Source organism: Lactuca sativa, chromosome 9 (genome assembly GCF_002870075.4).
Source record: "Lactuca sativa cultivar Salinas chromosome 9, Lsat_Salinas_v11, whole genome shotgun sequence".
Classification (NCBI taxonomy): Eukaryota; Viridiplantae; Streptophyta; class Magnoliopsida; order Asterales; family Asteraceae; genus Lactuca; species Lactuca sativa.
In genome coordinates this window covers 99,639,091-99,652,749 of record NC_056631.2, presented here as the reverse complement: position 1 = coordinate 99,652,749, position 13,659 = coordinate 99,639,091, and the positions used below count along the sequence as shown (strand labels likewise).

At 36.1% G+C, this 13,659-nt stretch overlaps 1 protein-coding gene across 1 annotated transcript in view; it reads right to left on the bottom strand.

Moving 5' to 3' along the window:
• Positions 1–8,182: 8,182 nt before the first annotated feature.
• Positions 8,183–13,659, bottom strand: part of LOC128129059 (uncharacterized) — a 51,002-nt gene continuing 45,525 nt past the window's right edge. Inside the window, exon 2 of the mRNA XM_052767762.1 lies at positions 8,183–8,214. Coding sequence (XP_052623722.1) covers positions 8,183–8,214 — 32 coding nt within the window. The remainder of the gene's footprint in view (positions 8,215–13,659) is intronic.

The window sequence follows — 13,659 nt, the reverse complement described above, 5'->3', positions numbered from 1 at the left end:
AAAAAATCAAAATTTTGCCTTGATTTTTGTGATGTTACAAAAACTTTAAAACATAAAAGACCATAAAATTCTTTTCCTCAATGTAACTTTCAGTTCACCTAAGGCTAAAATAATAATGTTGAATCAATATACGTTCAGATACACTCACATTATCACATACATACGTAAATGAATCTAACATTCTTGAATTTGCAAAACTCTCATGTTAATACATAATTTGTAGATAACCAATTTAAAATAGGACTCATTTATTCTCATTTGCATGTACCAAACTACCATTACAGGACAAAAGATTATCATAGGGATAAAATCGTCCACATAACATATGACCCAACAAAAAATGTTATTACAACGAGCCAACTTTATCCTGACATTATCCAAATGATTACAATTCCATATCATAACAAGACCATAATGATACATCTTATTAACAAGTTACCAGAGTAAGTACGATGCATACAATCAAAGCTTCTAAGTTTAATGTATAAAGTAAAAGATTTAAAAAAGAAAATGGTATTTTAATGTAAATGAAGTAACTCTTATCAACTTGATTATACAATCAAATTTTAGATAATATATGTTGAATTCGATTCTTATTTTATATTTCATATGCAAAATCATTTAACGTTAGAGAACTTTTGTTACATATTTATTATTATAATTATGCATTTAACTGATGCATAGTTTTTATGGATTAAATTTTCATTTCAATTATGCTCCTAATGATCTAATGCAAATTATACAACTATCATCAACTTGATTTACTTCAGCTTCATATTACATATGCCGAATTCCAAATGTAACATCTTCCGATTTCTATATAAACCAACAAGACACAGAACGATTGTAGTCCATATTCAAAGATTTTTCATCAAATTTAGTCAATTTGCACTAAATGTGAAACAAATAGAAAAAAGAGCAATGCATCAATCATATGCATAAGTTTTTTTTTTTAAGTTTACTTGAAATTAATACGGTTTCAATCTATATAATCAAAAAATGATTTCATAATGTTTGTTGATTTTTTCCTTTACTTGCAAGTAATCAGAACCTGAAACAACTTCTTAGTCTAACCTCAATTATTGATTTGGTCGATTTGCTGGTTCGCTCATTCAATGGAGTTCGTCATTGATCCCGCCTCTCTCTCTCTCTCTCTCTCTCTCTCTCTCTCTCTCTCTCCTTGTGTGTGTGTGTGTATATATATATATATATATATATATATATATATATATATATATATATATATATATATATATATATATATATATATATATATATATATATATATATTATGGTTTCTTTTTATTTTATCATAGATAAAAATTCTAAACTGACGTCACGAGAAGTAGAACTATAGAATATCCACCACAGTGAACACACCATGAAATTCGAATCAACTTGATTTTGTTTTCTTAGTTGTCCCTACTCTATCACTTTTATACAAAGCTACAAAGCCGTCATAATAAATATAAGTTTCCTCTATATTAATTATTGAATTATTATTTAATTTACACCAACTTTCATAATGGAATCCACTTTAAACTTCATTATTAGGATAAGAATGTTTTGTAGTTTTCTGTTCTGATTTCCATAGCTATCCATAAGTTCATGTAGAATTTAGCTTACAAAGCAATTAGGTAAAGTCTAAAAACATTATCCTTTTGCCTTTACGAATATAACCAAACACAATGGATATGATAATGACCGTAGGTGATTGAAGTTTGAATCTTTTAGGCGTATTTATATAATATTTTAAAGTTAAAATTTTGGAAAGCAATTGTTGAAAACATTTTATGGAGGCTAGCCGTCGGACAAGGATATAAGACATGTAAATTGGGTTATACAAAAGTACAATATAAATCAAATGTTATGGAAAAACACATCCTTATTTAAGTGGTTGTAGATTTGTTGTAATTTTAGATTTATATAACTGTATGTTGTGCGAAAATACAACTATATGATGATATTGAAATATGTAATATGTTGAAAATAATTAACTCATTAATTTATAAAATAATTTTTTTGAGATTTTATTAATCATGCATTCATGGAGGGTTTAGAGAGGGCAAAGTGGACAGCTGCATATGACCCAATTTTTTTTATTATATATTTTTATTTAAAAATACAAAATTATAATAAATATAAGGATCCTTTTTTTTCTTGTTCGTCCTGAGCCTTTAAGAATATTTCATTTTTCCAGACCGGCCCTGCATGTATTTTTATACTTAAAACATATTTTCTAATATAACTTGTAAAAGATAATCAAGTCAAATCATTTTTAAAAGACCAATTAAATTTTGAATTGAGTTGAGTTCTTTAAAGTATAAAGCTTGATTGCGAGTTTTATAAAAACATATGATATTTTGGAACAGCATCTCTAATTGTAATTTAAAGTTTTAAATTACCAATAGCTATGACTCTATTTACTTTATTTTTTTTATTTTTGAGTAAATAATTAAAGTGACTGGAAAAAGACTTATTGTTTTCCTTTTTTCTAAGTCTTGTTACATCATTCGTTTCTAGAGATATCTAGAAATAATGGAAAAATCTAACTCTAAAAGAAACTTCTTCCCACACTACAAGATTAAAAAAAAAAAAAAAAAAAATCAATAGCTCTTTTTTATAAATTCAAAGAAACCTTCTGAACATATTAAAAAAACAATTTATTAGGTTTGTATTTAACTAAATATTAGTTTAAATCTAGAGTAAATTACACCAATGGTCTTTTTATGGTTTGTTGTAATTTGTATATTTGATCCCTAATTTATTTATTTTTTAACTCGGAAGGTCCCTACTATTTATTTTTGTTACGCGCTTGGTACTTACTGTTTTTTTTTGTTACGCATTTGGTCCATGTCTTACCTAAAAATACTATTATTTAAATTGACAAAAATGGTTGGATAGGTAAGGTAAGGTAAGGTGAGGGGTAGGGTTGGGGGTGTGTTTATTTAAATAAATTAAAAAATGAAGGGCAAAATAGTCTTTTTAGGTAAGACAGAGACCAAACGCGTAACAAAAACAAATAGTAGGGACCTTCCGAGTAAAAAAAAACAAGTTAGAGACCAAATGTCCAAATTATCCTAAACTATAAGGATCATTCGTGTAATTTACTCTAAAATCTAATTAATAAGTACTCTATAAACACTTCTAAAATCCAAAAAATTAGGATCAACATTCTAATAACCGTTTGTTTTGATTTTGAGACTGATTTTATGAATTTTGATTATATATCCGTTGGAACACACTCTTTATTAGTACAATTTATTCAAATTAATAAAGTAAAAGATAAATAATTATCCAAAACCATATTAGTTTAACCATTTACATTATAATTGATACTAGATGAATGGATGTATATTGTGAAGAATAAAAACTAGCACTTAAATATCGACAAATATATGCATATTCGGAGTTGACCGACTATATTTAAGTCTGTTCTCGGTAGTTTGGGAAGTTGTTTTATGTTAATATTTCCAGTTCTAATGACAATTTTAGAAGTCTGGAGTCATTACGGTCTCGTTTTTTCTAGGGTGGAAATCTCGAGGATAGGAAGATGCATTGTATTAGGTGGGATAAGGTGTTAGTGAATGGGGGTGTAGGTTTTTTTTGTTTTTTTTTCTATAAATGGCAAACGAATTAAGTGGAAGCCTACTCGCAATATTTCAACGAACATCCTGGGTTCGAGCTCCTTTAAAGGGCAAACCCAACCCCCATAAGGATTTTTTAGGGAAAAATTATCCACATATGACACCACAAGAGGTATTTAAGGGAATCGAACGCGCCACATGAGTATAAAACTTGGTGTGGGGGTATAGGTGACCCTGTTGGTACCCCTTTTCATGTTAATGCAATTATGCTTTTTAAATGGAGGTGGATATTTTTTTCATAGTTCGAATACATTGTGAGTTAGGATTTTGAAGGATATTGGGTTCCTATAAAGGTCCTTGGAATGGTGTTATTCTTCCTTTGGGTCCATACGAGGTAGAGGTTTAAATTTACACTTTTGCCCCATTCGAGGTTGGCAATTGGGTGTTTATAGATTTTTCACAGGATGCCTGGGTTGGAGGTTGACCACTCTCTTCAACCTTTCATGGGGTTTTGTTGTTTCACCTATAAAAGAAGGTCTCGGTTAAAGACTAATACCCTTAGGCGTTACCATAAGCAAGGTTCTAAATGGCGTGAGGCGTGGCGTGGCGGCAAGGCCAAGCCTCAAGCTTAACGAGCCACGACGTTTTTCAAGGCGTGATGTAAGGCGGCGATTTTGTATTAATTTAAAATTATATTACCACATAAATATAAATTTATATTAAATATAACTACTTATTAGAAGTGTTAGATCAATAACTAATAACAAAAAGTTAACAAAAACCACAATACTTGTATCTCCGATTTGAAAAGACATAATGAAGAGAAAAGAACTGTGTCTCAAACGAAAAAACACGCGCCATAACACGCCATAATGCACCATGGCGCGCCATATCATGCCTTGCCACTCGTTACGCCTAACAGTAACGTTATGAAGCTTTTTGTAACGATGAAGTCACGCCTCACGCCATGGCGCGCCTTGGCGCGCGCCATGGCGCGCCTTTTAGAACACTGACCATAAGGGATAGAGCAGGAGTAGTGGTTTGGGGATTCCGGTGTTGTATAATCAAGTTCTTTCCTACTGTCATTTTCTATCTCTTAAGCCTTTCACTCATCTCCACTAACATGGTCTTTCGCAAACTCCCTCAATTAACCTCCTAATTTTGGTTGTATCTTAACATGAAAAGTTATTGAACTTTAAGTTTGTTTTAGACTTATTTCTACGTGTACTTGATCAAATAAATGGCTTGTCAAATCAATTTCAAATCAGTGTTTATTTATCTTGTATAATGACATTACTTCATTTAGGGAAAACGACTCTTGAGGGTAATTAACTTTTGCGTTTGTACTCATTTGGTCCCTTTCCTTTTTTGTATTCAATATACCATTGAGCTTGTTGTTTGTGTTCACCATAACCCTTTTGACCGGCTTTTGACTGGTGATAGACGGTCAAAGGGTTACGGTGAACATAAACAACAAGTTCGATTGTATATTGAGTACAAAAAAAGGAAATTGACCAAATGAGAACAAACTCAACAGTTGGTTACCCTCCTGAGTCATTTTCCTCGGAAAGTTAAATGAAATTAAAGTTGAAAAATTATCAAAGACTGCAACCTTCTTTGGCTATAACGTATATGAAGAGCGTTTCAGAGGCGTAACTTCGTTAAAACATGGTCTATACTATGCTTACTCTGGTTAGCTTTCAACACTTCTCTTCAAAAGGATATGATTGTGTATGACAGTATGAGATGTATATTTATCAGCAAAAACGTTTACCTCAAGGTATATTATAGTGATGTGTCTGCAAAAGCAGTATGATATTGTACATATTGATTTTGTATCTCATCCCATGAATTCGATCTTTAAGCTAAGTAAACTCAAAAATCACAATACTTGTGATTCCACTCGTTTGTAGACTTCTCTAGAATCCATGATACGATAAAGCATTCGATTGGAAATGTAAATATAGTCATGAAATGCGCCTGCTTAGTCAAGATTACCCTAATAAATATTCAAGTGCATTACAAAGTTGTACATGTATGAATAGTGTTCTTTCGTGGGTTATGTTTTGAAGAGAAGCAAGAATGAATCTCATAAAGTCATTAATATCAATAGGAGTTAATGTGGGATTTGCTATAAATGAGTAAAGGGAAAATGACTCGGGAGGGTAACCAACTATTGAGTTTGTTCTCATTTGGTCCCTTTCCTTTTTTGTACTCAGTATACCATCAAATTTTTTGTTTGTGTTCACCATAACCCTTTGACCAACTATCACAGGTCAAAAGCCGGTCAAAAGGGTTATGGTGAACACAAACAACAAGTTTGATGGTATATTGAATACAAAAAAAGGAAAGGGACCAAATGAGTACAAACGCAAAAGTTAATTACCCTCAAAAGTCATTTTCCCCTTCATTTACAAGTATTTCAAATTAAAAATGTTGGAGTCTGGATTTTTGTTTGAACATTGTCATCCTGTGATGCTTGTTTTTGGGCTTTTTATTTTCCAGCTTGATTAGTTATTTTGTTTCTACCTTGAGAAACAACAACCCCGCTTATTTGTTTTTTTTTCTCGGCAAAAACTAATGTTTTTTTAAGTCATTTGTACAAATAGGGTCTTTTAATATAATTTGCAAAAATGTGGCTTTTGGCCATCAAATCTCATAGGACTATTTTTGTTTAAAAATGGTATTTACGATGATATGATGTTACAAATTTAATCCCTTATCTTATATAATAATTTGTAGATTTATCTTTGGCATTTTTTGTTTCTATTTTGAGTCATTACCTCTTAGACGTTCCACTAGAATTAGAATACAACTAGGGTTGTATGGTTTCCATAGTACTACAGAAGGTGATACGTTTATGAATGATAGTACACTGGTAAATTTGGATAACTATTAACTACAAGGAAGCCACGGCGGGAGCCAAGTGGAAAGAGGCAATGGATAGCGAGATCAAGTCCATGTATGACATCCAAGTTTGGAATTCGGTTGATAATGTACCAGGTCGCAAAATAGTTGGGTGCAAATGGATCTTCAAGAAGAAGGCTGACATGGATGGAAAGGTACACACTTTCACGGCTCGATTGTTTGCAAAAGATTTTAATCAAACCCCAAGGGTTGACTATGACGATACTTTCTCACTAGTAGCCAAGATAAAATCCATTAGGTTAATGCTAGCCATAGCTGTATTTCCTGATTATGAAATTTGGCAGATGGATGTCAAAACTGATGTCCTTAATGGGAACTTGGCCGATGATGTTTACATGAGTCACCCGGAGGGTTGTGTGGATGCAAAGTATCCGAATAGAGTGTGTAAGCTTGAGAAATAAATCTATGGATTGAAACAAGCTTTTCGCATATGAAATTTTTGCTTTGATGAGAAGGTCAAATAGTTTGGTTTCTCTAGAAGTGAAGTAGCATGTTGTTATATAGACAATCATTTTTTTGAAGTCAGTATACTTTGTTGTTGTCCTTCTTCTTCCACGAGGTGGTTATTCCAAGCGCGAGGAATTCATTCCAAGACGGTCCCAAAGATGTCATCGACCCCCATCATAAATTGGTAAGCACACTCCTTTTTGCTAGATTCATTGAGTCGCTTTCCTATATCACACATGCATTTTCCACAAGTGCATCTCGAAATTGGTGAGACGAAATGAATCTCATACTAGACTGATCATAATTTTGTGAAATAAATTGATACAATCTAATTATCTTTCCTTAGTATCATTAATGCTTGTTTCAACTTGTAAACACGTGGTGCGATTTCTTTCCAAAAGAGTTCTGCAATATCGTTCAAAAGCTCCTTGGATGTGTTGGAATATTTTACACTGCTTTATATGTCCTTTTCCATGGTAGTCATCACCAACCCTTTATAAGAGCATAACTTTCCTACCAAGCCTTTAGTTCTACACCATCCATCGCTAGTTTAGCTATAGTTCCATCTATGAAGCCAATTTTTTTTGTTTTTTTTTCTAAAAGGAAGTCTCTCATCCGCCTTGAACAATTGACATAATTGTTGTCATTGAGGATTTCGTTGACATGGACTTGTTCGGGATAATAAGTAGGATGGATGTAGAATTGTGAGTTTGGGACTGATGAGGGGTTAAAGTCTATGCCAAACTACGGGCTGGAGCAGGGGCGAAGCCAAAAAAGCTTTTAGGGTGTTCCTTATAAAATATTTAATATATATATATATATATATATATATATATATATATATATATATATATATATATATATATATATAATATCGGTTTGTTGATTTTGAAGGCCCTATGCGAAAAATGAGAATGAAACTGTGAATACAATTTTTTTATATAGAATAAATTTAAAAAAGACAAACTAAAAACTAAATTAAATTAGATAAAAATGGAATTATGCAAATTTACAAAATTCATGGTGTGAAATATGTAAATTTTGAAAACTAACTTACTAAAATAATTTAACTTCTAAATATGAAGGGCCAAAGTGTAACTTTAAAAATGAATTATTAAAAAAAAAACAAACACTCGATGTGTTAATGTCGTTAACGGTATCGAACTCGTAAAGTATGGGAAAGTGGTATAACTCCTTGCCTAGTGAATTACAAATAGTTTTTAAATAACTGGCACCAAAATGTCTCTTATTTCTAAATGTAAAAAAAAAAAAAAAAAAAAAAAAAAAAAAAAAAAAAAAAAAAAAAAAAAAGAAAGGTTTGAGGGTAGGCCTGGGCCTACCCTAGTCCTAAGACATTTTCTAACCCATTTCTATTTTTTCCCTTATAGAGTAACAAATAGAGTAAATAGTGTTTTATCTTCAACCCTACTTTTCTATCCAATTTTTTACCCTAAAAAAGTATATTTCTAGAATATTCTATTTTTATAACTTATATATATATATATATATATATATATATATATATATATATATATATATATATATATATATATATATATATATATATTGTCAAATACACCCCTCTACTAATTAAGCTCTATATTTATGATTAATTAATATAAATTAGTGTATACCATGATATTATAAATATTAAATATTACATTTAAATTATAATTAGTAGATAAAATAAACTAGAAATGTATAAAATAAAAATGAGAGAGACTAAAATTGGTAACCAAACTTCACTTCTATTTTTGGAGATATGAACACTAAAATTGGTCAAAGGGTTATGGTGAACACAAACAACAAGTTCGATGGTATATTGAGTACAAAAAAGGAAAGAGACCAAATAAGAACAAACTCAACAGTTGATTACCCTCTTGAGTCATTTTCCCTTTACTCATTCTGTAACGACCCAATTTTCACGATCAAAAATTTCATTTTTAAATCAACACTTTGGAAAAAATTTGTGAATAAACATCCTTTGATCCCATCATTTCATAAACATATTTCGTGTCTAAAAACCAAAACATAAAAACAACCATAATGTCAGAGTACAAATCCCATAATAACTCACGGTGCGGAAAACAATGTATGTGTATGATGTGTCGTTACCGCGCTAGCTCCTTCCCCTTCGAAGAAGAGGTACATGAAAACAAAATTGTAATCTGTAAGCATGAAGCTTAGCGATTTCCCCCATAATACCACATACCATACAATCATATAATGAACAGCTAGGAGATATGGGCCTCGCCCTTCGCTCCGCTAGCTTGGAGATACGGGCCTCGCCCATGCTCCGCTATCTGGGAGATACGGGCCTCGCCCACCCTCCGCTATCTGCGAGATACGGGCCTCGCCCACACTCCGCTATCCGAGAGATACGGGCCTCGCCCACACTTAGCTACTAAACCATAACATACAAGCATCACACAGACAACGAGTATAAACAATTCTACCACACTAGCATATATCATCATCAAACTCAACTATGAGATACGGGCTCGGCCACACTCCGATAATATCCTATCATCTATACGGGCCGACCTTGGTGCCTTAGACCCGTTCCTACTGGAAGGAAACTCACCTCGAAAAGTAGTTGCTGAAAGTCTGCTTGCTAGACGTCTGACTGCTGCACTGGTAATCCTCCGGCTATAAATCCATAACATAGATTAGTCACTCAGAAATACCCTTAGGTCAAATGACTGACCTACCCCTGGTCCAAGGTCAACTCCTTGGTCAAAGTCAACTTCCAGTTGACTGGACTCGCCGAGTCATGACACAGACTCGCCGAGTCCCTCTCCTATTAACCCAGTACTAACTCATCAAGTCCCTCTTCCACTCACTGAGTTACCCATAACTCACTACTTGGGATGATTGGACTGACTCACGATCCGACTCGCCGAGTCTGAGAACAACTTGCTGAGTCCCACGAGCAGATCTCCTACTCGATTCCAAATCCTCACCAGAGCATCCATCTTAAGGATTTGGGTTTCTAGGACAATTGCTACTCGTTAAATTGCTAATTCCGCGTGCAGCTACGAAGGGTTGGACCTTCTACACTTAAACCCGTCTTAACTCAGTAACAGTTCATATGACTCGCCGAGTTTGAAGAACAACTCATCGAGTACCAGACAATCTTCAAAGGACTCGCCAAGTTGTTCATCCAACTCGTCGAGTCTAAGACCATCTTCATAGAACTCGCCGAGTCCACTTTGGAACTCGCCGATTCCCTTCCACTCTCCTCCCATACAGACCAAATCTAATACATGCAACGGTTCCAAACCATAGATCTAAGCTCCTAGGGCATGCTTATCACGTAAAGTTGCAAACTTTACGTGCATGCATGGCCCTATGAGCTCCAAAAGGCAATCCCAAGCTCTTTATGAGGTAATGCACTCAATAAGGACCTCAATCACTTCAACCACAGAGACTTTACACTTCTAAGATGTTCATAAGGTCCAGATCTGAAGTCCTTTCATAACATAGACCATAAACACATGGAGTTTGAAGTCTTAGGGCTTGAAAACCACCAATTTGGGACAAAAAGGGGATCTAATGAACTAGTGATCAAGGTATGAACTTTTCTACCTGAATGGAAGCTTCTCACAGTGTAGATTTCGGATCTACCTCCCCTCCTTGCACTCTTCAACCTCCTCCTTCTTCTTCTATGATCCAAACTTCCTTCACAAGGCCAAAATCACTCACAAGAACAATATGGGGGCTAGGGTTTCGCTCTACAGCTCTCTGGAAGTGTTAGGAACAAAGGAGGCCAAGTTAGAGTGTTTAAATAGGGTGCAAACACCCAGATTAGGGTTTTTGCCCAGACAGGGTCTACTCGTCGAGTCCACGGCTTAGACCCCGCGTCTTATCCCGCTTTTACTCGGCGAGTTGGTCCTTCAACTCGCCGAGTCCAAGACCAAAAATGCAATATTTAACGAGTTAATTACAAAGAATACATACCAAGAACCAGGTGCTAAAAGTCTCCCCCACTTATTTTAGACTTTGTCCTCGAAGTCTGTTGCTTGTCCCTGAAACAGCTCGAGGTAGTGCTCCATCATCTCTTCCACCGGCTCCCAAGTCCACTCTGATCCCTTCTGGTTCTAACATTGCACCTTCACGAGTTCCACCCTCTTGTTCCTCAAATCCTTCGACTTCCGGTCGAGGATCGCTATAGGCCGCTCGATGTAATTCAGGTTGCCATCAACCTGAATGTCCTTCAAGAGTACTACTGCTGAGTCGTCCACCAGACACTTCTGCAACTGAGAGACATGGAAATTGATGTGTATCTGACTGAGTTCGGCTGGCAAATCCAGCCTATATGCCACCTTGCCCACCCGGGCTATAACCCTGAACGGTCCAATATACCTTGGGCCCAACTTGCCTCGCTTCCTGAATCGAATGACGCCTTTCCAAGGCGACACTTTCAGGAGGTCCATATCTCCGACCTAGAACTCCAGGTTTGATCGACGCTTATCAGCATAACTTTTCTGCCGACTCTGAGCAGTCTGAAGCCTGCTCCAGACCTGCTGAATCTTCTTTGTCATCTTGAGCACCACTTCGGTGCTTCCCATGACCCTCTGGCCAACCTCTCCCCAACATATCGGGGTCCTGCACCTCCTCCCATACAACATCTCGAAGGGAGGACGGTGAATGCTCGCATGATAACTATTATTATATGAGAACTCCGCCAACGGAAGGTAGGTATCCCAACTACTCCGAAATCCATAATACATGCCCGCAACATATCCTCTAACGTTTGGCCGACTTTTGACCTGTGATAGCCGGTCAAAGGGTTATGGTGAACACAAACAACAATTTCGATGGTATATTGAGTACAAAAAAGGAAAGAGACCAAATGAGAACAAACTCAACAGTTGATTACCCTCTTGAGTCATTTTCCCTTTACTCATTCTGTAACGACCCAATTTTCACGATCAAAAATTTCATTTTTAAATCAACACTTTGGAAAAAATTTGTGAATAAACATCCTTTGATCCCATCATTTCATAAACATATTTCGTGTCTAAAAACCAAAACATAAAAACAACCATAATGTCAGAGTACAAATCCCAGAATAACTCACGGTGCGGAAAACAATGTATGTGTATGATGTGTCGTTACCGCGCCAACTCCTTCCCCTTCGAAGAAGAGGTACATGAAAACAAAATTGTAATCTGTAAGCATGAAGCTTAGCGATTTCCCCCATAATACCACATACCATACAATCATATAATGAACAACTAGGAGATACGGGCCTCGCCCATGCTCCGCTATCTGGGAGATACTGACCTCGCCCATGCTCCGCTATCTGGGAGATACGGGCCTCGCCCACCCTCCGCTATCTGCGAGATACGGGCCTCGCCCACACTCCGCTATCCGAGAGATACGGGCCTCGCCCACACTTAGCTACTAAACCATAACATACAAGCATCACACAGACAACGAGTATAAACAATTCTACCACACTAGCATATATCATCATCAAACTCAACTATGAGATACGGGCTCGGCCACACTCCGATAATATCCTATCATCTATACGGGCCGACCTTGGTGCCTTAGACCCGTTCCTACTGGAAGGAAACTCACCTCGAAAAGTAGTTGCTGAAAGTCTGCTTGCTAGACGTCTGACTGCTGCACTGGTAATCCTCCGGCTATAAATCCATAACATAGATTAGTCACTCAGAAATACCCTTAGGTCAAATGACTGACCTACCCCTGGTCCAAGGTCAACTCCTTGGTCAAAGTCAACTTCCAGTTGACTGGACTCGCCGAGTCATGACACAGACTCGCCGAGTCCCTCTCCTATTAACCCAGTACTAACTCATCAAGTCCCTCTTCCACTCACTGAGTTACCCATAACTCACTACTTGGGATGATTGGACTGACTCACGATCCGACTCGCCGAGTCTGAGAACAACTTGCTGAGTCCCACGAGCAGATCTCCTACTCGATTCCAAATCCTCACCAGAGCATCCATCTTAAGGATTTGGGTTTCTAGGACAATTGCTACTCGTTAAATTGCTAATTCCGCGTGCAGCTACGAAGGGTTGGACCTTCTACACTTAAACCCGTCTTAACTCAGTAACAGTTCATATGACTCGCCGAGTTTGAAGAACAACTCATCGAGTACCAGGAAATCTTCAAAGGACTCGCCGAGTTGTTCATCCAACTTGTCGAGTCTAAGACCATCTTCATTGAACTCGCCGAGTCCACTTTGGAACTCGCCGAGTCCCTTCCACTCTCCTCCCATACAGACCAAATCTAAGACAACGGTTCCAAACCATAGATCTAAGCTCCTAGGGCATGCTTATCACGTAAAGTTGTAAAACTTTACGTGCATGCATGGCCCTATGAGCTCCAAAAGGCAATTCCAAGCTTTTTATGAGGTCATGCACTCAATAGGGACCTCAATCACTTTAACCACATAGACTTTACACTTCTAAGATGTTTATAAGGTCCAGATCTGAAGTCCTTTCAGAACATAGAGCATAAACACATGGAGTTTGAGGTCTTAGGGCTTGAAAACCACCAATTTGGGACAAAAAGGGGATCTAATGAATTGGTGATCAAGGTAGGAACTTTTCTACCTGAATGGAAGCTTCTCACAGTGTAGATTCCGGATCTACCTCCCCTCCTTGCACTCTTCAACCTCCTCATTCTTCTTCTAAGCTCCAAACTTCCTTCACAAGGCCAA